The sequence below is a fragment of the Pavona decussata genome, unplaced genomic scaffold (assembly GCF_977016875.1).
Source record: "Pavona decussata unplaced genomic scaffold, jaPavDecu1.1 SCAFFOLD_289, whole genome shotgun sequence".
In the NCBI taxonomy this organism is placed as follows: Eukaryota; Metazoa; Cnidaria; class Anthozoa; order Scleractinia; family Agariciidae; genus Pavona; species Pavona decussata.
In genome coordinates, this window is record NW_028145689.1 from 16091 (window position 1) to 40000 (window position 23910).

General features: G+C 38.3%; 1 protein-coding gene and 1 long non-coding RNA gene across 6 annotated transcripts in view; both read left to right on the top strand.

Annotated features, from left to right (window-relative positions):
• Nucleotides 1-986: 986 nt before the first annotated feature.
• LOC146455003 (uncharacterized) lies at nucleotides 987-22457 on the top strand. Of its 5 annotated transcripts, none has more exons than XM_085094820.1 (11): nucleotides 987-1301; nucleotides 4695-4836; nucleotides 5829-5907; nucleotides 10643-10683; nucleotides 11544-11654; nucleotides 14153-14287; nucleotides 14792-14989; nucleotides 17141-17437; nucleotides 17936-17982; nucleotides 19021-19171; nucleotides 19689-22457. In XM_085094820.1, exons 1-11 carry the CDS (start codon nucleotides 1291-1293, stop codon nucleotides 19905-19907), a joined length of 1431 nt encoding a protein of 476 aa, XP_084950946.1. In that variant the 5' UTR covers nucleotides 987-1290; the 3' UTR covers nucleotides 19908-22457. The 5 variants fall into 5 exon arrangements, with proteins under 5 accessions (XP_084950946.1, XP_084950950.1, XP_084950945.1 ...); XM_085094819.1 differs by having other exon boundaries at nucleotides 988-1301; nucleotides 17138-17437; XM_085094822.1 differs by having other exon boundaries at nucleotides 988-1301; nucleotides 4768-4836; nucleotides 17138-17437.
• An 885-nt stretch (nucleotides 22458-23342) lies between these two features.
• The window catches only part of LOC146455004 (uncharacterized), a 14123-nt gene continuing 13555 nt past the window's right edge, over nucleotides 23343-23910 (top strand). The window contains exon 1 of the long non-coding RNA XR_014859123.1: nucleotides 23343-23706. This is a non-coding gene — a long non-coding RNA (uncharacterized LOC146455004). The remainder of the gene's footprint in view (nucleotides 23707-23910) is intronic.

Here is a 23910-nt window from a genome sequence, read left to right on the forward strand (position 1 = left end):
TGACGTGATAAAGTTAAACTATCGAGCCTTTACAAGAGAAAAAAAGGAGCTTAGTTTAAAAAAAATGCAGCTAGTTCAGGTCGTTTTGATCAGTCGAGTTACATGAATCCGGATAAAATGGTGACGTTTTTGCGAGCTTACTCATTATTCTTAACTGAACCATGAAAGTATAAGGTGTAGTGATCAAAATCGGCGATAGATAATGGCAGAAAAGCTATAAGTTTAAGCCCAAGGCCAAGATAAGATATGTGTTCGAAAAGGCTATTTCGACTCATAAACTGAGGTGTAGCCGATGAAAATTTACAGAGGTGTTGTTCCTCACTGATCAGAGTCCCCAGAAGGTGGGTATTTCCAAATAGGACATAAGGCCAATTTTGAAGCGAAAATGTGGGTCACACTGTTGGTCAAGTAATGGACTTGGGCGATCAGAAGCTTTGCTAGAGACAGCTAAGGCATTTTGATCGAGTCTTGTGGCAGAGAGATAGCAACTGATTCGACAGTGAAAAATTGGCGGGAAATTAACGAGCAAAGGGATATGGCCACGAATGGTTGATGAGATGTCATTCGGCTTTTTTCGTAGATCTTTTTTTTTCAAATGGCTTCCGCGTCACTCATTTGTGAAGTTTCATGGTGGCATTTTGCGGTTCTTGGAACGAAAACATAGGTTTTCCTTGGACTGAATTACAAATCGGTGAGTTCATAGCGGAAAAATTCCTGTTCGAGAAAGGCGAAACGTGCGATCGGAAACGATCTGCATATCATCAGATGAGCTGTAGACGTACTGGTGTTGGATGCCCAAGCCCAAGTCTAAGATAAGACATATGTTTCAAAAGGCTATTTTGACTCATAAACTGAGGTAGTGATCAAAATTTACAGCATTGAGAGGATGCGGAGCTCCGTAAATCGGAAACTTTCGGAATTGCACAATTTACGCGAAGTTGGGTCGAGTTCACCACGAATGGTGGATGAGAACTCAGTCGGCTTTGTTCGTAGATCTTGTATTTCAAATGGCGTCCGCGTACATTCGTGAATTTTCATGGTTGCAGTTTGTGGTTCTTGAAACGAAGACATAGGTTTTCAATACTGTAAAATCAAAAGAACAACTTCTAAGGAACACTTGGCTGCTTAGAAAGAGGAAATCAGTGAGTTCATAGCCATAGTGGAGAAATGCCTGTTCGAGATTGTGTCAAGTCGAAACGTTCGATCGGAAACGATCTGCAAATCATCACATGAGCTGTCGACGTTCTGAGAAATTTTGTGTGCTCCTGGCCTGGGAATCCACTTTGCATAATGTACCACAGGTTTGAATGTGAACTTTACTGTGCTTTATGTCTTAATGGAATCCTTGAAGTTATTCAGATGGTCTAAAAACAATATTTCTCGCGCAACCACTTAAACTGTTGATGGGAATATGAATTCATGAAATGAGGTGCAACTGTCGAAGCTTTGTAGAAAACAGAATTTTACTCAAAATGTTTATCTGACTTTTTGCTTCTATACCTGTGAGGAAAGTACCTAATCTCGTCCCCAGGGCTTTTCTCTAGGAAAATGTGAAAAGCGAAAACGGCGGTTAATTAGCTTTGTTTTGCATGTATTGGACAAATGTTCGCAGTTCTCTATTATTCTTTGGAAAAAATTATAGGAGAAACTGGTATCTGTCCTATTTTTATGTTTTTTTTTTTAAAGAAAAGGTGAGAGTTGTGTTGCTTAAGTAGCTACAGGGAAAGATATTGGAAATGTTGCAACATCTTCACCATCTTCAGGTATGAATTTTCAAGTTGGCTACAGCCAGCGAAGTTTGGAGATATTTGGACAAAATGGCTGGCCTTTAATTTTCAGATTGAAAAATTGAAGTAACCTTTCAGGAATGATCCGTACTTTAAAATTCGATTTTCGTAATGGGAAAAATTGATTACAACATTGGGCGGGAAGTTAAATGTGTTAGACCGTGTGGGGACTACATGCTATATACTATATGCAAGTCATAATGTAATCTAAAAAATTTTATGTGTATGACACTGAATTGTAAAACGTTAAAACCAAACGTTTATAAAAACTTACCAAGACGTTTCGACCGAAAATCTTTGGCCTTTGTCGGTTTAAAAAATGACAAATAAGTAAACGCTTATCCAACGGTTCACAGTTTGCGCCTGCTACAATCACGACGCGTAACGAACGACCACCACGCGAGAGAACAAATCACGTGAGTGAGCAATGAATTCCCGGATATGTTCATTGCCCGCATTTCGGTCTCGCAGAGAATTCCAAGCCTCAAGGAAAAGTCTCTTGTGGTAATCACACGCCTTGTCGACAATGGTGGCTTAGTCAAAATCTATACTATGGCCAAACTGATTCGCGTGTTGTGTGATCGCCAACATGGACTGCTCTTCTGTGTTCTTTGATTCTTGTTGCCAAGGCTCTGTCCATTTGCCCATACATGTAGTACACAAAATTGCAATCAGAACACCCAATTTTGTAGACCACACGTCTTGATTGTAAAGTGGAGTGTTTGTCCTTGGGCAGTGGGAAGCGTGCACGCAAAGTGTTGAGATGTTTAAAACCAACTTTAATATTATTGCTCCGCAGCGCCCTAGAAATTCTTTCGCAGACGCCTCTGATATACGGTAGGACAACAAAATTGCCATTCGTTACTATGTTGGAAGTATTGTTGTTACTTGACACGCGACAAGGGGCATTACGATAGGAGTCGCAACTCTTGATAAATCCTTAAGGATAGTTATTATCCCTCAAGACGTCAATGACGTGCTTCCTCTCTTGACATTATCCTGCTCCTGTCGACGGCATGTTCTTGGCTCTGTCGAGGAGAGTATTAACAACTGATCTCTTATGCTGCGCAGGGTGATGAGAATTGAAATCAAGGTATTTGTCGGTGTGTGTAGGCTTTCTATACACACTAACTTGTATGCGGTCATGAACCCTTGTGGTTACAGTGTCCAAAAAGGAAATGCAGTTGTTTTCTTTTCTTTCTTCAATTTTGTGTAATATAAGCAAACCGACAGAGCCTTGGCAACAAGGATAAAAAAACACAGAAGAGCAGTCCGTGTTGGCGATAACAACTCAAAGATAGCGCAACACGCGAATCAGTTTGGCCATAGTATAGATTTTGACCAAGCCACCATTGTCGACAAGGCGCGTGATTACCACAAGAGACTTTTCCTTGAGGCCTGGCATTCTCTGCGAGACCGAAGTGCAGGCAATGAAAATATATAATTATATATATTTTTTAATTTTTATTGTTTTACAAACATAATGCTGACTTACTTACATAGTACTTACTAAGTTACATAAAGCTTTAATACCTACTTGCATATAACTTGCTTAGTTAAATACTACTTACTTACATAATATTAACCTACAAGACAATGCTTACAAAACAGGAGCCGAAGAGTTGCAGCCTGTTACAAAATAACGAAAAAAGAATTCTAATACATATTGATGTTCCAGGAATTCATAGCTCACTCACGTGATTTGTTCTCTCGCGCGGTGATCGTTTGTTACGCGTTGTGATTGTAGCACCCGCAAACTGTGAACAGTTGGATAAGCGTTTGCTTATTTGTCATTTTTTAAACCGATAAAGGCCAAAGACTTCAAATGTTTGTTAGGTCTCGTTATGGTAGAATACAGAGTTCTTCCTACTTTCGTTTCTCTGCGTCTGAACATCTCAAGGATTTTTTGCTCGATTTGTAGAAAAAACGTGTTCGATGTCCTTCTTTGTACATTTTCATTTACATGATTTACATAAGATATCACACCAACCGTAAAAATAGATAAATGAATAAGATAAGTAAAATACATGTCAGAGTTCTCAATTATCCTCGCTGGATTTCATGTGGATGTCGGTCTTATATAATAATTTCAAAAATATCACAGCTACGCTACCATGTTCTTGTAGTGTTGGAAATTGACGCGGTTAGTGATCACTTTTTCATTTACAATGATTTTGTGTTAAAACTCTCAAGCAATACATTCATTTGGTAATTTGCTTGCAAACGCTTTTCTTTTCTTTTTTTTTCGAGGATTTTGATTTGAACGGTTTCTCCTAGTTTTCAAAAAAATATCGATTGCTGAATCAAAGTGTTTGTTTGGCTGTTGTGGTGGTCGACTGTGCACCCGAACATCACCTTCTGTGGCGTCGTGTGCAGTATTTCCCAATGAGACTTGTCTTTTCAGAAATAGCTCTCTTTTGAGACTGACAAGTAATGTTGTCTTGTCTTTTGAGATACAAATAATACAATCTTAAAGCCTGGTTTCCATGTACGATGCAAGCATAAGCATAAGCACAAGGATGCTTATGCGATAAGCATAAGCATAAGTTGTCATACGCAAGCGCAGAAGCAGAAAAATTTGCTGCTGCCATTTTGCAAATGGCAACACATGAGTAACTTTAATGTGCGCTGAGAACTTGTCACTCAATTACATTCAGGCACAAGCACAATAGAATGAACTTGGTTATTGCAAAATATTGTGATTTGTCAGTCTCTTCTTTGGCTTCGGCAAATAATTTGTTTGCCAGGCACTGACAAATCACAATATTTTGCTCAACCTCATCCACTAACTGTTAATTACTTGACAGAAACTTTAAATTAGGAGAATGTTTGGTGGGGTTTTTAAATGCTACTCCGACATTTTATTTAGCTTTGATCTATTTGCTCATTAATTCTATTTGGTCATAGTCAATTACCAGAAAGAATGGCTGAGGCAGGTGCCTTGGTTTGTATCATGCTGGCTGCAACCCTGTTTTTTCAGACTCTCAGATTTCAAACTGAAGGCAACTTTAGGATGGATGAAAGAATTAGAAGAAGGCATTTGAAACCAGTGAGTGCAACTGTAGTCTGTATAATTATATGTTACAGGTCAAATTATATTCACGTTAAAATTTTTGACCTTGGTTGATTCTGAATTGACATCTTTGTGAATAATTAGGGCTAGGATCAGGAAATAGAGAATCAACCTTGGTTAAAAATTTTTAACCTGAAGTTAATTTTGTCCTGTAACATATTATATACATTGGGCATGTTTTATATAAGGGTTTAAAATCATTGCAGTGGATGCAGTTAAACAGGCAGTACAGTGTTTTAAAAATAAGCGTCTGAGTTTGCACTTAAACAGGCAGTACAGTGTTTTAAAACTAGGCATTGAAGTTGGCAGTGTCTTGTAAAGTCCTTAGATTTCACAAAAAAAGGTTTACATCTCCTTTGAATAAATTTCTTCAATATTGTTTGGTGAGTCCTTGAGTTTTCCCAAACTTGTATGTGGCAAAATAGAGTCAGAGCTCTCAAGCACAAATGTTAGTACTTATTCCAGTTCTTTTAAATCATATCAATCAGCCATCAGTCCCTCAAACAATTATTGTGGGCCGTGGCCAGTAGATCACTTGGATTAATTTTATGCCACATACTGACATTTCAGGGGTATTTTGTTAAGTATTGCAGCTGTAGCAGCCTTTTATTTGTGTCTTTAATATGTTTGTCCAAATAAGAGACCTTAAAAAACAAAACTGATGGTCTATTAAAAGAAAAAGTTAGCTAACTTCTCCTATCATTGGAACAAGTGCTTGAGTACTGAAATAGTGAGTCATCATTTCTGTATTATCAAAAGATAAATTATGAAATGTCTGTCAATGTCAAGTTAAAAGTGCTTTTAACACATCAGTGTACAGCTGTACTGTATAATGATTCATTTGAACAGTTGAGTTACCATAGAACAGTCAGGGTATTTTTACATTTTGTTAATAAGCATGTTTTTAATGGTGATCTTTAGTAGCTGTTTAATGTTTATATTTTAATTAATTTTCATTTGATATTCAGAAGGAAGAGATTCCTGAATTTTTAGTTCAAGGGAAAGATCAAGAAGGTTTTGAAGAAAGATACATCAGTGACTCCATAGGTAAATTTTCAATGGATGATAATTTCAAAACTGTGTCAATTTAATGGGTGTCTCGAAAACAAAGACCTCTAAAACGAAGACCCTAAGACCCCAACAACTCGAAAACGAAGACCCCCAAATTTCCAGGTATAAGTACAAAAAAAAAAATTAAATAGCAAAAAATACATTATTTCATACCTCAAGTGAAATTTAATTCCTTTCTGTGGTCCTACCATGGTTATCCTCCATCTTGAGCTGAGTAACCGCGTTCCCATGGAATACTAACCGCAAGTGCGTCTCCCGCTCCACTGGACCGGAAGCGCGTTTCCGGACGTCTCAGTTGCGCTAATAGGCCTTATCATGGTTTTCGACGCCATTTTGACGAGTAGGCAAACAGGCTCGAAATAACATTCATTTGTTTGTATGGAAATCCGATGTCAAATAATTTTCAGAAAACATTGCTTCTGAAAAATTCATGAATTGGATACTTTTGGTACTAGGAAGAGGATTTTAGGAAAAAAATTGGAGGGACGTAGCAGTGCTAGTAAGCGTCCAGTCGTGTTTTGAACTTTCCATACATTTCCCTGTATTTTTCCCGCGAACTATTCTTAGTAGCAGTTCACGGCTGGTTTGCTATAGAGACAAATGTATGGATGTACTCGGGATTGAAGAACCTCACAATCATTACAGCAACTTTCATAATAGAAAGCCTAGGCTTCATTTCTTTTGCTCTAACGATCGCGTGGTTGTAATTCCGAGAAGGAGGGATTTAACACTCGTTTTTTTGCTAGTTGATAATTAAATAAAAACCCATCAGTGCAACTGAGACGTTTGGAAACACACTTCCGGTCCAGTGGAGCAGGAAACGCACTTCCGGTCAGTATTCCATGGGAACGCAGTCACTCAGCTCAAGATGGCGGATGACCATGGTAGGACCACAGGAAGGAATTAAATTTCACTTGAGGTATGAAATAATGTATTTTTCGCTATTTAATTTTTTTTGTACTAATACTTGGGGGTCTTCGTTTTCGAGTTGTTGGGGTCTTAGGGTCTTAAGGTCTTATGGTCTTCGTTTTAGAGGTCTTCGTTTTCGAGACACCTCAATTTAATGTAGCACTGAACAGCAACTCGACAGATACATGTAGGTGGCATGAAACTGCAACAAACCCAGGGCTTCTTTTACTATTGACAGTGTATGTTCAAGATAATTAGCTGATTAAAAATGCCCTTTTATTAGGAATTTGTCTTTCATATACTTACCTTAAAAACTGATCGCCCATGAACTTAAGAAAACTAATTTCATAGTCTATAAGTCACCTCTATGTTTTGCATTGAAACTCTATTAAGACTCTATCAAAACAAGTTGAAGCGGGGTGTCCGGAAAATAGACGAAACAAAAGAGGCAGAAGATATGCATTCACGCAACTAACCACCTCTTAATTGGAAAGTCCGCCATCTGTGCGGTGTGAAGCAATTAATGTTGTCTCCGAGTCACCTCTATGTTGTCTCTCTCTGTCCCATAGGACATTGCTTCCTTTATAATATAAAGAGTCCTTTCATTTATGCCAACAAGTGATATGAGTTTTTTATTCTGTATTTTTTACCCCAAGTCATGTATTTCGCCATTAAATATTCCTAACCGTATTCATTATAGTTTCTGATTCTGGATTCCGGATTCCGGTTTCTGTTTTCTGGATTATGGCTTTTATAATTTTAGTGCTGCCCTGTAAACAAACACGTGTCCTCGCAAGCAAATTCACCCAAGTTACACGAGAATGGAATTTCATCTAACATTTTGAAACTTTTAGACCTTTACATGTATTTTGTTTAGTAAATTGTATTCATTGATTAGACATTCTAACTATTCTAGACTAACAGGGTGCTGTTTCTTTACGACTTGCAAGTTGTGTAAATACTAATGTTTATTTATTACCAATATGCATTGCTAATTTGTTGAATTGCTGGACTAACAAGTACTGCATTACCACTATCCTCTTCCGCATTCACGAGTTGGCTCACAGTTGGTTTTTTATAGATCTATTCTTTGTGTTCCCTATGGCCTAATCATAATTAATGTCCTTGATTAATTGAATAATGTGCTCTGTTCAGTCAAGCCCTCAACCTGGAAATGACTCACAGGCCCAGTCACTTGGAAGCATGCATGTGGGGCTTATTAAGAAGCATGCTGGTTGTCTTTTTCTTCTCCTATTCTCTACATGTATAAAGAAATGTGTTCTAAACAATCATCTTTACACACTCATGTCTACATGTACTGCTGTGGTTTATATTGGCAGTTAACCCACTTGTCTCATTCAAAGATAAAGAAAAAAAATGAAATTATTCTTATGATCACCTGTACTGGGTTTTTAACTAACTGTGAGCCAGTGAGGGATGCAAGCCGAGAAAACTTGTTTTATAAGTCTCATGAGTTGAGTTGTCAGTCAGGTATTTTTTTATTTTACTTATTTATTTGACTTCGCCTTCAAACTTAAGACTATAAACAGAACATAACAACATGAAACAGAAAATAAACGATTACTGGGTTAAGGCAGGGTGACCACAACAGCTAGCGCCAATTACTGTGGGCCCAAAGCACTGAAAATAGCAATTAAGGTTAAGCACTCAATTGAACATGTAGGGTTAAGTGCTGACAACTTTGATTAAGGTTAAGCACTCATTGTATTGATTGGAGTTAAAAGCATTGACTGTAGTGATAAGCATTAGCTAAAAATCAAAATAATAATGTATTTCTCTATATATGTAAGTTTAGGTTTGCCATTGCCTTGACCCACAGTTCACACGCCTTGTATATTTGTAAAACTCAACTGGACTTAAGTCTGGGATGTCCTTATGGGTACCTTCCTTTTCTTGTTTATGGCATCACCTTTAATAAAAGAGCAAGTGCTATCAGACCACAATAATTATTATGAGATTACATCACAAAGACAAATAATGGCTTTAAGAGATAAAGCTTTGTTTAGAAGAGTACAATCATGTAAGTGCATTTTGATCAAATGCTGTGGCAAAAAGACAGTCTTGGCAAGAGGATTGGTAGTAGGAAGAATTTATTGGCGGAAATTTCCAACCTCGTTTGCAGGGTCTCTCCTCTTCACGTCCCAGGGAGCGAGAGAGGGGAGACCCTGGTTGGGGCTGGTCACGTGTCTCCCAGAGAAAAATTAGACCCAGGGAGGAGTCCTTCACTTGCTGTGTTTTGTCAAGATTTATTGTCCACTCCGAAACAAGACTTCTGCTTTGCTGTGCGAAGCCCACGCGAAAACTCATTCAACTGGCTATGTTTTTCAGTAGTCTTCATTTTGCGAGCCATTGTAGCATTAATCTGAAAGCTTAACAAAGTCCGTTGTCTCGAAGCGCTGTACTTTGGAAAATCACTGTGTATACATGACAAAATTAACCGTGGACAAACAGCGCCTTCCCCTTCAATTCATGGAGTTGTAATCGTGGTTTATTCTAGCTTTGAATGTGCTGATGAAACATCAGATCTGAAGAACTAAGGAAGGAAACTTGAAAGGAATCGGGCCTATGTCTAACTGTTCTGAAAGGACATTCTGCAGCAATTACGCTGCTAACAGAGCGTTTCTTTCTGGAAAATATTTTAGCATAAGCGCAGTCGTTCGGTATTTAGCGTTGTTGGTTTGGTTACGTCCCCTTTTCTCTCGGGACGTAAACAAACCAACGATGCAAAATACTAGAGACGCGAACGACCACGCACATGCTAAAAGATTTGCAAGAAAGAAACGCTCTGTTAGCAGGGTTGCAACAACAAACAATACACAGGAAATAGCACATAAGCAGAACACTTTCGGAAGGAGGATGTACGGTATAACAACATGTAGATGGTAAATATTTCACGGATCTTTTTAATGAACAAAGAAAACACTTTTGAAATACCGTAATCGTTGTAAAACAATAACGAAATAACCTTTGTTCCAGTTGATGGTGTTAATTTAGTCTGCGGCTACAATGGCTCCGAGATACATTTCCGGTCACGTTTGATTTTTTCCTGGCCGTCAAATGCGGCGCGGAGGATGACTCCTCGATGCACCGCTTGACCTTAACAATGCCTGACTTTCAGAGATCATGGACTTGACCACTCTAAAAGTAGATGTGGCAAAAATTCACTTTGTGGAAGTGCGTGGCCATAAAGCTCCTCGGCTACCACCAGAAGTAGTCGATTCCCTTTGCTGTAAAGATTTCGCCAATGACTTGTATCTCCAACTGCTTTACAATGTTGATAGCAGCTCACATTCACAGATTCCCTCACTTTATATACCTTTTTAGGGGTTTCTGAATGACCACTTGACATGACCTTTGAAACACACGCGAATCGCAAGTTGACTTGACTGGGCATGTTTTCCCATCTCCGGTACACTTAGTATAGGCAAACTGACACTCAGCCACCCCTCTCTCCAGTCATTTATTTGTAATCTCCCAGATTCTGGGAGACACGTGACCAGCCCCAACCACGGTCTCTCCTCTCTCGCTCCCTGGGACGTGAAGAGGAGAGGCCCTGGGAATGAGGTTGGGAAATTTCATGCCTTGGGAAAAATAAAGAGGTCTAGGAAAAAATGCTTAAAGCATATATTCAAGCTAATTATTGTTCTTGAATATTCAGACCTTAAAACTTTGCGCCATTCTTACATGTACTATTAATAATTGTAATAGTTTACATGTACTTCAAATCAGTGTTTGATTTTAACTAGTCCAGTAGCTCATCTAATTAAATGTCTTTTTTCAGACTCCCAGATGGCTGTAAGGAGTATAGGACTTTCTAAACCAGTGAGTAGGATACATATTGGGCATGTATATACATGTACATACTTGTACTTTTGTCTAAAAACATTGACTACATTACTTGCAATCGGACGTTAAAATTTCGGTTGTTTAATTTTCGGACACTTTTTCCCTCATTTCGGACAATTTTCGGACAAACATTTCAGACACTGCGCTGAAACATGCCCAAAGTAATTAAATTTACGACTAAAAAACATGAATTAGACTGAACTAAAATCTTTGAAAATGATAGTTTTACTGTATCTTCAAGGTTTTACAGCCGGATACACCAACGAGAAAATAACACAAACCCAATCAAGCTTATGACTCAAGCAGTGTCTCAAATGCTTACCTTTCCAGTGATTAAAAGAACGACTAAGCAAAGCCGCCTAATCCGAATTCTAAACATATCATGTACATTGGCTTTGAATATGTGATGCTGTCGCCCAGAAAGTACTTTTAAAGTTTTATACTATACTGTAAAAAATTCGGACGCTTAAAAATTTCGGACGGTTTTATTTTCGGACACTTTTTTTGTCCGAAATTAAAATCGTCCGAAATTTTTTGCAAGTAATGTACTATCAAACTGTTTCTGACAATGCACTTGGGTAACCTCAGCAAGCTTCATTGATAATATACTGCATAAATTACATGTATGTAAACTGCTGAAAATCCCGGCAGCTTTATAATAATATTAATACTAACAGTGAAGAGAACTTTAACTCAGTGTTTTTAATAACTGTATTTAATATTCATTAATTAGATCATGTGAAGTATTTGTGTTTGAAAATGTCTTAGGTTATTTCTTTGACCAATCGCAATACTGGCTGTAAGTATTGATATTTAACTTACATTATTATTACCAGGAGGAAATTCAAGTTCAGATTGCAGTTTTTGCATCAAGGGCAGTTGCTGGACAAGTGTGGTACCTGCAGATTGTGATAATGAGACATGATCAAGATGATGCTACCTTTAAGGTAATTTTGTGCTTCCTGTTGGACTCATGGTTTGACTAATTGTCTTATAACCAGAGGATTGAAGAGTCAGTGGTCAGATCTAGATTCAGTATTGTGTTGTCGTGTTGCTTCCTTTTCACTTCACATTTAGTTTTTCTCTTCCTTAGTGAAGAATACTTCAGTTGGTTTGCAGCTCAAAGTGTTTTGTTACCCCGGCAATGTTCAGTTTTAAAACAGCTGGTCCTACATGTAGTTGTTCAAAGGGTGGATAATTTTATCCACTGGATAGTTCTGGCAGTTACTGTAAAATGTGTGCAAGATTTTCATGATAGTCCTACATGTATAATTTGTGAATAGTCTTAGAGTAGAAGCATATGTCAAATTTAAGAATGGGATTGCGTGGAAAACTTTGCAAAACAATTGGTTGGAGTATATTTGCTCTGCTGGATAGCAACTTATCCAGTGGATAAAGTTATCCGTTCTTTGAACAACTGGGGCCAGGGCAGTAAATCCTGTGTTTAAGACTAGCATGCCATCTATTGTGATTTAAAGCACAAAATATTGCATTCTTGACTCCTGAATTGGGGGGCCCACTAAACATTGTGTGGTTATTGTAAGTTATAAAGACGAATTTATGGTTTAGGACTGCTGTTGATGTGCAAGGTAGTTAAGCTGAGAGGAAGTGTAAACTTGTATGGTAACCCCTGTTTTCGAATTGGTAGACTTATAAAGTTCTTTGAACAACTAGGGCCAGGGCTGTAAATCCTGTGCTTAAGACTAGCATGCCATCTATTGTGATTTAAAGCACAAGATATTGCATTCTTGACTCCTAAACAGGGTTTGAGCTAGGAATTGATCACTGGGGGACAATTTGTCCCCTTGGCTAAAATTTTGGGGGACATTTTTATTTTTAGGGGGACAGATAAATTAATTTTTATTCAACAGTTTTTTTACATTGATACAGGCAAGCCAACAAAAACTTTTTTTAGCTGATCCTTGTAATACAAGAACAGTGATCAACACAAACAAGAAAAGTTAAGTTATTAGTGTCAATACTTTTTTTTTCTCGTCATATTTAAACAGAGGATCAATGACTATACTTTATACTTCAAAACATTTCACAGCAGAATCTCGTCTCGGCATCCCCTTGTAAACTTCAATTCCTTTCTTAATTACTGGTAGACGTACATGTACTAATTCTTCTGTTGGTTCTAGCCCAAACATCAAAGTCCCTAACCCTAGTTTGTCAATGTTAGACTTCAGAACAGTAGCAATAGCATCTTGCATACCTTCCGCACTTTGATGAGAATGATAGGTAGCATTTCCTCCCACTCGAAGATTCTTAACACTTTCTAGGCCAACTTCATCCAGAAAATTGAGTAGTGAGTCATATTTGACTGTGGTTACGTCCTCTTTGGCCAGCCAGTAGAGGGCTCTCATTGCTCTGAGGATGGCTTGCGATTGTTCTCTAAGAGCATGGCGCTGTGTGTTGCTGAATGTATCCCTCATAGCTTCTTCATTGACAGCATCCTCATGCTCTTAACAGTCTTTATGTCTTTGCAGAGTTGAGGTTCTAAAATTTGTACACCCTTCTGCCGATGCAAAGGGATTGTCTTCTTAGATTTCCGACAAAAATAGCAGAACATCGCCTCCTTTTCATAGTGCAACCATGTGTGATCTCACAACCAACTTTTCTGGAAAGTTCATGATTTTCTCGGTTTCCTTTGATCCTCATCCGATTCTTCCTGATTAATTCACTGTTCTTCTTCTGTATCATTTTTCTGATTCAGTCTGGCTTCGATTTGTAGCGAAAAAGCTTTCTATTGTGAAATGTGACTTGAGAATGAACTTTGAAGGAACAACGTGCGGTAAAATATACTTTCCACGTTCTGTTTAACTTGCAATCTCTGGGATCCCTTCGTGTCTGCTTCCGTTCGAGTTTTTTCCCTTAATTTTGAAGGAGACAAATTGTCCCCTTGGCCGTTTTTTTTAAGGGACAATTTCAATTGCAGTGTGGGATTGGCGCAATGGCGCGGCCCGGCTCAAACCCTGCCTGAATTGGGGGGCCCACTAAACATTGTGTGGTTATTGTAAGTTTTAAAGAAGAATTTGTGGTTTAGGACTGCTGTTGATGTTTCAAGCTAATAAGCCGATAGGAAGTATAAAGTTAACATGTATGGTAACCCCTGTTTTCGAATTGGTAGACTAATTAATAAAGTGCTTTTATTGATGAAAATTTAAGTTCTATCCATGGCCGTGGAACAATTCTTTTAGTGCGTTTTAGTCATTCTTTTAAAAATCTCTGATCAATGGGCACATACAGGACTTCACTTTTACAACATGGTAGGAAATCAAGGCAATTAATTAACAAACTGTGTAAAATTTTACAGACTATATGTCTCATGAAGTATAGAATCTTGAAGTTAAAACTATGAAATTGATTAGAAGGAAAAGAAAATTTCGAGAGTGGGAGACTTCAATACATTAATTTGACCTGATATTCTGGTCATTTTTTATAGACTGTGAAGGATCGAGAAATTGCCAGCAAGTATCACTTGTTACAGACTTTCCCATTCAGTATCTCCTCAGACATTGCCATCTCACTGAAACATCAATGCCCTGAACATTTTAAACTTACGACTGAAAATTACCAAGTGAGTTAAATAGAATTGTGTATGTAGTCACATGTACTAACTTATATTGTTATTATTTTTAGCTTTTTGTATCATTTCTAACGTTGGTGTGATGTCTAATGACCTAACGGACAAAACTGAATGTAATTGTAAACTAATGTAAATTTGCTGCAGGGTGTACAGTCAAAATATTGCATCACATAGTCATACTCTTTAGAGTTATGTTGCACCTGAGGGTGTTGGCCAGGAATGAAACAATCTTTGCCTGATGGTCACCGTGGTCAAATACTCAGCAACAGAAAATGTAGAAAATTACTTGAAGAAAAAAATTCAACTTGCTTTTGCCCTTTCACTCTACTCTGAAGCATATAAGCCACAGCAGCCCACTGACGGTTCGTTTCTGCAGCCAAGACTCTTGTGGGAAACAACAACAATGATGTTTATTAACAAATAACAGCTGGTGATAGGTAGATTTTGACTGATTTTCAAAATTAGTTACTGTATTTCCTACATTTCTATCAACAGGAGGTTGACTATACCATCATTCAAAATCTCTTGCATGGTTTTTGGTTTGTGATTGAGTTCCATTTGGAACACTTGGGCAGTGAAGCCGACCAGTTTGTGGGTAATGTGTGTGTGGAACCCAAAAATTTCCCTTTGGATGTAGAATGTCCAATAAACAAGAAATTCAATCTTGGCATCTCAGAAGAGTTTGAGTTGAAGGTAAGTTATTGGTAAAAGTGATTGATGAGTGATGTGAATGGCTGTATTTCATTTTAGAGGTGTAGGGCCATAGTGTTTAGTGTGTTGGTCAGTGGTTCAAGGCTGAGCATCTGCTGATCTGAAGTCTTCTAAGACCAGAAACTGAATTTTGGAAAAATTGAAATCCAGAGGTCCCTGGTTTTAAGTCCTGCTCTGGATGTTAGCTGGAGTTGTTCCTCAATAGCTCCAAGTTTAACTCATTTGCCAGGCTTGTAAATAACCAGCTGATGGACCTGCCTCCTTCCAGTTGGGATTTGTTGATCATGTTATTGTTCAATTAAATTTAGATCATTATTTCTTTGTGAACGTTTAATGCTCAGCCTCACTGGAGCACTTGTGCTATAATCACAATCTGCTACCCAGAGTCCTCAGGCTTTTTGGTCAGCAGGTGGGCACCAGGAGAGACTCTGGGGACATCGAAAAAATTCAAATTTTTTGATTGTCTTTTTTCCTTAACGGTTTCCATTGTTTTACCGCAGAAATCCTGCGGTAATAAAATTCGATGTCCCCAGAGTCTCTCCTGGTGACTAACCGCTTGCCAAAGAGCCTGAGGACTCTGGGTACGATGATTGCTATAATCACTGCTGAGGGTAATTAATACAGTTTATTACTGTTGTTGTTGTTGTTGTTATTATTATTATTGTTATTATTATTATTATTTTAACAGCACTATTTTACACTGCTAAAAAGAAAAAGAAGAATTAAAACCAAACATTTTCGATTGATCAAGCTATCTTCAGGGTAAAAAGACTGTCCGCTACATGCACATTTTACAGTATGTGCCTCAGGTGATTCCTTATGGGAACAGTTTAGCTATCGTAAGAATGGACTTGTTTGTTCACACTGGGGCTCCAATTTGTTGGATCATTCAGCCTTCAATTATTCTACGCTTGTGAAAAGATTTTGCCCTACAAAGGATTCACTAACTAACTGAATGGGTTGGATTCTCACGTACATGTAGAACTGGAGTTGGTGGTTTCAAATCTTGGTGTAAGCACCAACAAGGGTCTTTAACCCATTTCAGTCTTACAGTACATGTAGAACTGTTTTCTTTGCCATTTTGTATGTGTGATGTACCATTTAAAAGGTCTTCATGAGTGAAATTTGTTTCTCATGTCAAGATAACTGAAGGAAGTCAGGTCTTTGACAGAAATACATGTAGTTCCAAACGTCAAAATGAAAAATTACAAAATTTCACTGATCGTTTCATGGGATAGATCTACCCCCAAATTGTAGCTTAATTTGCAGTTTTTAATGCATAGAAAGTTCTGTCCAGGAGATATTGTCAGAGTCTGTAAGTGCATCAAATTGAAACATTTGAAAAATTGTAGAAGTGGTAAACCACATCATAGATACCAGGGGGTACTATTTTTTTCTTTAACCCTCTCCCGCCCAAAAGTGCCATATGGCACAAGACGCAATAATGAGCACAATATTTGGTCAATTTGTGTGAAATTTGCACAACCAAAAGATCTTGGAAAGATCTACAAATTGAAGGCATAAAATCATGCCCCCCTCCTATATGAGACTTTATTTACCACCCCTCAAACTTTTGGATTTTCTTTTCCTTTGTACGTTAAGGGTCCAGCTGATATCTGACAACAAGCAATGCACTGAGAGCTGTACATTAAGCTATAGTTTAGGGGGATACCCAGTATATACAACGAATAGGGAAATTTTCAATGTTTTTCTTCTTTCGTTTTTGAGTTTTCTCACTCTAATATGTGACCTCCTCCATCTCTGTTGGTGTGATTTATAGCACACCCCAGAAAATACCTTTTAAATGGTATATGACATGTGGTCTCCCAGTTCATAGTTAGCAATTTAGAAAAATTTGACATTTCCCTCGGGCGGGAAAGGCTAGTGGGTTACCGGCAGGAAAGGGTTAACCCTATAAGTTGTTTGTCATGCCAACCGCAGGGGATGCGTCCCCCATCATGCCAAACAATGTGGTCGTGTTTTTGTTTTGTCTGCTTATTTATTGAACGTGGAATGGTAATATTGATGGTTGATATCCCTTTTGACACTAAGCCAATTAAAACCCTGTAATTACATTATCCAATGATCCAGTTTTTAATAATGATTATTATACAATGTGTATTTCCTTAGCAGACTGATTCATCATCTCCTCGGAGCTGTGACCCTGCTGACTGGGATCCCCTTGAGTCTGGTATGCCCAGCAGGAAGGACACCACACTGTCCAGTGCAAGCAGTGGGGTCAGCAGTGGCTCCCCACTCAGCCACTCTCCTGCTGCCAGCCGATCATCAAACTCCAGTTTGTCACCTAGGCAACAGTCCCCTGTAGAGTGGCAACATGGTGTCATCTGGGGAAACTTTGTAGATGGCAACAATGCTCTGCCCCCACCCCCAGACACTGCACCAATATGGGGACCTTACCATGAAAACGAGGTACATGTAGGCTTGTTTGTAGAAAATTAGTCCTTAAGAAGCGCCTAGGTGGCTAAATGGAGCTTTTACAGTGCATAACACAATAACATTGACATTGCTGAAACAGATGTTATTTTCTGGTTTGTAAAACTCAAATCACTTGAACTGATGACCCAAAATCCCAGAAAATGGCATCTTCGCAAAGTGTTAAATTTAAAAATTTCCCTTAGTGCGGATGTGTGGGGAGGGTGTTTCGAGACATCCCTATCCCTGTTGTTAACCCATTAGTATAACATGCCATGTATGGCTATTTTAGTCCTTAGCATGACCAAGTTTGACTGTACACACCTGTATGTGTTTTAACTTCATCAATAAGACATAATGGCCTTTGCTTTGTTTTTGACTGATTGTCAATTACTTCTGAGTTATCGCCTTACAGTGTAACTACAAAATGAAATTCAGTAAACCTGTAGTGAAGCAATCAAGTAATATTTTATGATTCTGTTTGTCTCCAGTTAGGTTTGCAAGCTCTGGCCACCATATGTTGACTTGGATGACTTTTCCAGGTAGGAAAAAGGTCCTCTTAGTAGTATGGCGGTATTGTTGTGTGATTCCAAAAAAACACTTAAATTAGATGGGTGCTTATTGTGTCATGTGGTACATGTACCATTCATTCCTCTTCAATGCTTCCTTGAATTCTTGTGTATTCCAGCCGTCTCATCTCGCAACATTAGGGACCTTCACATCAGAGTAAGAGTACGAGATTGAGTACAAGCATGACTTTCAAATTTCAGACTAATCACATTCCCCAGAACTGTTACTAATTCCGGTAGTTCACTAGCACATAAGGAGGTCCAAGAAACAAGATTAATGGGACATATGGTTATTTGAACCACACAAACTAGATTTCAAAAGTCGTAGGTGTAGTAAAATCGGAAGGTCCCTATTCTCTCTCAGGAGAAAGTGACCAGAATTTCTTCTGCAGTGTGCAATACGCATTTTAAGGTTAATTTGATTTGAAGATGTACATGTTCACATAAGCTTGTACATGTATAGAACAGAAATGCTTAGGCCTTTTTCTCTCATTGAGGTTGTTTGTAAAATCCTTCAATTTGGGTGAATTTGCTGAATATCACAAATCGAACATTTCATGCTAGTCAGTACTGCTCAGCACTTTATAGTTTTGTCCACAGAAACTACCTTGAAGCATATAACACAAAGTGCTCAATAGCAATAACTTTACAACAGCACAAGTTACCCTCTTCAAGTTAACTGCGGTAGCTCATATAGGATGGGATAAATGAATGAATGAATGAATGAATAATTAAACAAATGGGAATTTCAGGGGAAATGCTGAGAGTGGCTATTCTGTCCATTGTTTCCTGATCTAATTGGAATCTGAAAACGTTGGTCTTTATGAAGGGCGGAAAACCCTAGGAGCAAGGGAAACAACTAGCAACAAACTCAACCCACATATGGTGTCAACTCTGGGAATCAAACCCGAGCCACACTGGTGGAAGGCGAGTGTTCTCACCATTGGGCCATCCATGTCCCCCCTTTATGTTACCTGCAAAAGGTGCTAAGTGCTTGTTTATATTTGTTAGGAAAGAAGGCCAAATAAATAAAAATGAGCAGTATGCTCAGACTCTTCAGGAGTTGGAGCGTGGAAGCCCCCCAGATGCAATACTTGGTAGTGAGCTGTTACAGACGCGTGAGACTGGAGACCAAGGGAATGAGCAGAGCTGGTTGGCACAGGTAAGATGGTTGACTGCTACATGTTCAAAAACTGCTTGTTTTATGCTTCATTTTCCGGTGGTGAAAACATCAATTTAAAATGTCAGAGTGGTGTTTCTAGTCTGCTATGTCTTCATCCCTATCTGAACAACTATTGATACACTTTAGTACTGCTTGATTCAAATGAATAGTCATGATCATAAGGGCTTCCTCCAGGGGATCCAAAGTTAGAAGCATTGTGTACAGCATAATGAAAAGGGTCTCAGGACAGTCCTGCTCAGTAGCTTTCATCTCAGTCACAGTGGTCACACTTCAGGGACTCATCCAAAAACTCAAAAGTTAGAACCACCGTGTACAGGTTGATAAACATCAATGTTAGTTTTTGATCTCACTGCCCGCGTTGGTTTTGACGATTTTCAGTTCGGTTTGACAGTTGACTGTCTGCTTCGAGTCTTGATTCGCGACTCGATCCTGCATTCGCATGCGATTCTCGACTCTATCCTTTATACTCGATACTCATGCGATCCATTTCTTACAGGACGCCTCCCATCACGGCCTTACTATTGACAGCCTCGAGAGCCAAGCTGAGAAAAAGAAGAAAACGAAGGAGGAACACAGGCGGCTGCTTCAGGAGCGTAGAAGCCTCCTGCAGCAGCAGGATAGGGAAAAACAGGAAAGAGATGATCGCAAACTTGCCGAGGAACTGGCCTACAATGACCTCAAGGCCGCGCGCCAGGCTGCCGGGTTTGTTTCCTGACCCCAGGTGCATTATGAAGCCATACCCCAGTGTGATCTCCCGGGGGCCCCCATGAGGCTGGGGGGCTTCAGTAGCCAGGCCGGAAGTGACATCTCTGGAGAGCTCGATGCATTCAGCGGGCTAAGCAGCTTCCGTGGGTCTTGGGCGTCCCCATTGGCTAATAATGATGAGGTCATCGATGCATCAAAGATGACATCAGGCAATGGGGACATTCGGGTGCAGGAGTAAAGTGACGACACCACTGTTCATTAAGCAGTCTTTTGTGTAACTGATTATTGGTCAAAGCGTGTTTCTGTGTCCCATAGGCTAGATCAGGAAATCCAACCGAGTGGTTAAGTACGGGGTTTTTTGTTTTAGGCGTTTTATCGCTTTTTTTTTTTTTTTTTTTTACCGTGTGTTTGATTAGGGCCAGTCTGACTGGATGTGTTTGACTTTCGTGTTGCAATTTTTTTAAAAATTTCATTTTCAGTGTGGGCCAGTGGTTTAGGCTTTCAATGAAAAATCTGTTCAGGTTTTTCAGGAAAATGAACGCTTCGGTCTAAATTTAATCTTTTGAGAAGGATCGTATGAGATTTTTTTTTCTCTTTGTAGGCTGCGATAAAAAAAAAAAAAAAAAAAAATCAGCCTTTTGGCTTCTCACGTCAAGGGAAACATGCCCTAGCTTTGTGTTGAGTTCATGTTTAAGATGTGACACGGCTAGGTCATCAGGTGTGCACGTGATCAATATCAAATGGAGTGACAAGCATTAGAACAAAAAACAAAACGTTACATGACGCTCCATCGAGTCTTAATTTCTAAAAAAATATGTTTGATGTGAATCAATTTGACAAGTTTTTTGGCTATTGGCTGTTGAAATGTTAGCCATTTGTGGATTCTCTTAATAGAGTTTTACAAATTCGGGGGAAAAAAGTCAGTGAAAATGGAAATCATTTGTCATTTTTAATTTTTGTGATGTGAGTTTTTCTCCTTGAAAGCCTCGCAGGTGCAAAAGTAGGAATTTGTTGTTCGAAGTCGTATACAGTGAAAGCATATTTGCTATAGTGTTGAAAAAGTTAAGATATAAATTTTTGACGAAAGTTTTTCAAACGTTTTGTCGTGGAAGAATTTACTGGCCTCCAATCGAATTTGTGGTTTAGTCACTGTAACACAGTGTAACAGTAGTATGGCGTCTTCGTGCTTTGTTCTTCATTTGTTTGTCACGCAATGCTTCAGAAGCGTTTCGTGACAAAGGAAAGAACCTCGCGAAGGAGACCAGCAGTAGTATTCAATTTTGTAGGCGAAATATTTATGACTCTTAACTGACTTAAGGCATTCCTTAGTTCTTTCAAGAATTATTAGCAATCCCGTGACTAACGTGGTTTTATATATATCGTGATAAAATTGTTGTGATTTGACCACTTGACAATTTTTCGTGTCGTATTTAAGAATGGATGTGTTTCGTTTTTTTAGATTGAATTGGAATATTAAGCGAACAAGGCTGTAAAATAGAATTGTGAAGTTATATTTTTGGCTAGGTCAGCGATAAACTCAAACAATGCTTAGTTGTGTTAAATGTAATTATGGTGATTTAATCAAGTTACTTGCATTGCATTTTCGTTAGGAACGTTATTCAAGGTTGTCCAATTTTTGGTTTTGCTTTACGATATTATCGCTTTGTTTTTTTTTTTTTGATGTTTTTGTATTCGTGTTTGTCACTGTTTCAAGTAAATTCAATGTTTGTTTGTTGATGTTTGTTTTTTTTTCGGTGAAATTTAATTTTGTTAGAAATAGGTTTTTAGCTTTATTCAATAGTTTACAAGAAAACATAATTTTTACTCAGGGCATATGCAACTCCTTGTCGAAAAGACCAATTATTTTGTATCTCTACGTAGAATACAATTGGTTTCTATTGGAGCATTTAGGCCAGAACAATCTTCCATCTAAAAATTAAGTGACCCGCAATGCTCAAATGTGTGTTCATATTTCATCATCAGCGGTTTGAATTTTTTTAATCTTTAAGAAAAATATCTGAGTGCTGGCGTATATAAATGTCTCCGTTCTTTTCTGTGTGTATGAAGGGAGCGGGTTTTTTTTTAATTCTAAAAGGCGATTTATCAGCGATATTTAGCCGATAAAAATATGTGTAAAATATTACAATCTACAGAGGTGAATAGATCGAGAAATTTTGGCGCCAAAAAAAGACTTGGCGCCACATGCCACTTTTCGCGGCATTCTGTATTTGGGCAACTCGTCATTTGCTTTTCGGCGTTGGCTTTCATTTATCCGCAGGGAAGAGTGAGTGGTTGTTGTTTTGCAAGACAAGTCAATCTACGAGTGCGTTTGTCCCAATGAATGATTGAGAGCCAAACGACCTTGAAGCAGTGGATCTGTTGCGTGATTATATCCTTGATTTTAGTGCGTTAGATAATGAAGACGACTGGAAATAGAACACTGAAAAAAAAAAAAAAAAAAACGAAAACTCACGTTGTCATATCAGTATATTTTATTGTACAATAATTTGTATCTTGTAACTCCCAGTAAGAGGTTAATAAAAATTGTGAATAAATTGTATCACTGTTTGAACAATTCTGTGATTTTTTTGTCGCTTATCCCCCGGACTATAGGTGATAGGCAGGTTCAAAGTCATTAGACCTAGAGGGGTTTGAATGTTCATCGATTCGTATCTCCACATTTCTCCTGGTTTCCCCGATGTAATCAACACTGCCAGAACAGTCCTCTTTTTAGACCACATGTGATCTGTGAATGTTTTTGTCTTTAAGGTTGAGGACGATGAAAATGTCTTTGAAACCCGTGTTATTGTATAATAGTTTTGCTTCACTTCCTTTTTGGTTTGGTGTAATCTTTTAACTTTGTAGCCTTGTAAAATAGTTTTGTAATAAGGAAGTGGATATTATTATTATTATTACTATTATTATTATTATTATTATTATTATTATTATTATTACTGTTATTATTATTATTATTATTATTATTATTACTGTTATTATTATTATTATTATTATTATTATTATTACTATTATTATTATTATTATTATTAATGATGTATTATTCTAGAAAGTGACACAGACATACATGTACTCGCAAAAAAAAGAAGAAATTCGAGTGCTCCTATCAGGAGTCAAACCCAAGGCCTTTCAATTACGAGTTCGGATGCTCTACTACTGACGTACAGGAGATTTGTTTTGTTTTTGTTTTTCATTCATTTTATATTATTTACCACACGTTCGACTTACCGCAATACCGCAAACCCCAATGTCCCCCTCCGATCGACTTGCGCGAATTTCACTGCAGTTGCACGGTGAAGAAATCATTGGTCTGAATCTTGTCAGATGTGACTCCTCTGCCTTTCTGCGCCCTATGCACAAAGTTTTACAAACTAATCACCATCTCTGCTAATTGTACATGCATTTCCGGTCAGCGAATGTTTTCTATTGTTTTGCGATAAGCCGCTGCCTGTTTGAATTTGGTAATTATAACTATCATGAAATGGAAATGCGGGCTCATATATAAGTCACAGGAACCGCGATCTTCATCACAGTTTAGCGGGAACGAGACGAATAAGCGCGCCCTTTCGAAATAGTGATCGATCCTGCCATGAAAAGAAAACCGTAAGATGCACAACACCAGGAAAAAAGGAGAGGATTTCTTAGGTCTGCAAACAAAGGGATACCAGAGAAATGCAAAGACAATTTTTAAAAGAGAGAGGGACGCATTCTTCTGCTAAGGAATTGGCCGTGTTTATTATGTGAAATGGAAGGCATTGCATCGAGACAAATAAAGGGCCATGGACAGAACCAAGGTAAGGCCCGCTTATTTAAACGAAGGAGACTTAAGTTACAACAGAAGAGCGTTTGGTTAGAAAGTCACAATATTTAATCCAAGCCTGGCAAAAAGTCGACTAACATGATCATGCAGTGTACATCGCCAAGGTAATTGTCCAGGGGGTAGGCGTCATAACATTAGGGACCTTCAGATTTTACTAAGAGTACGAGATTGAGTACGA

Coding starts and splice junctions, on each gene's coding strand:
- LOC146455003 (XM_085094819.1), top strand. Junction 11,655..14,152: donor AAGATGATGCTACCTTTAAG/GTAATTTTGTGC, acceptor CATTTTTTATAG/ACTGTGAAGGATCGAGAAAT. Junction 14,990..17,137: donor CAGAAGAGTTTGAGTTGAAG/GTAAGTTATTGG, acceptor GTATTTCCTTAG/CAGACTGATTCATCATCTCC.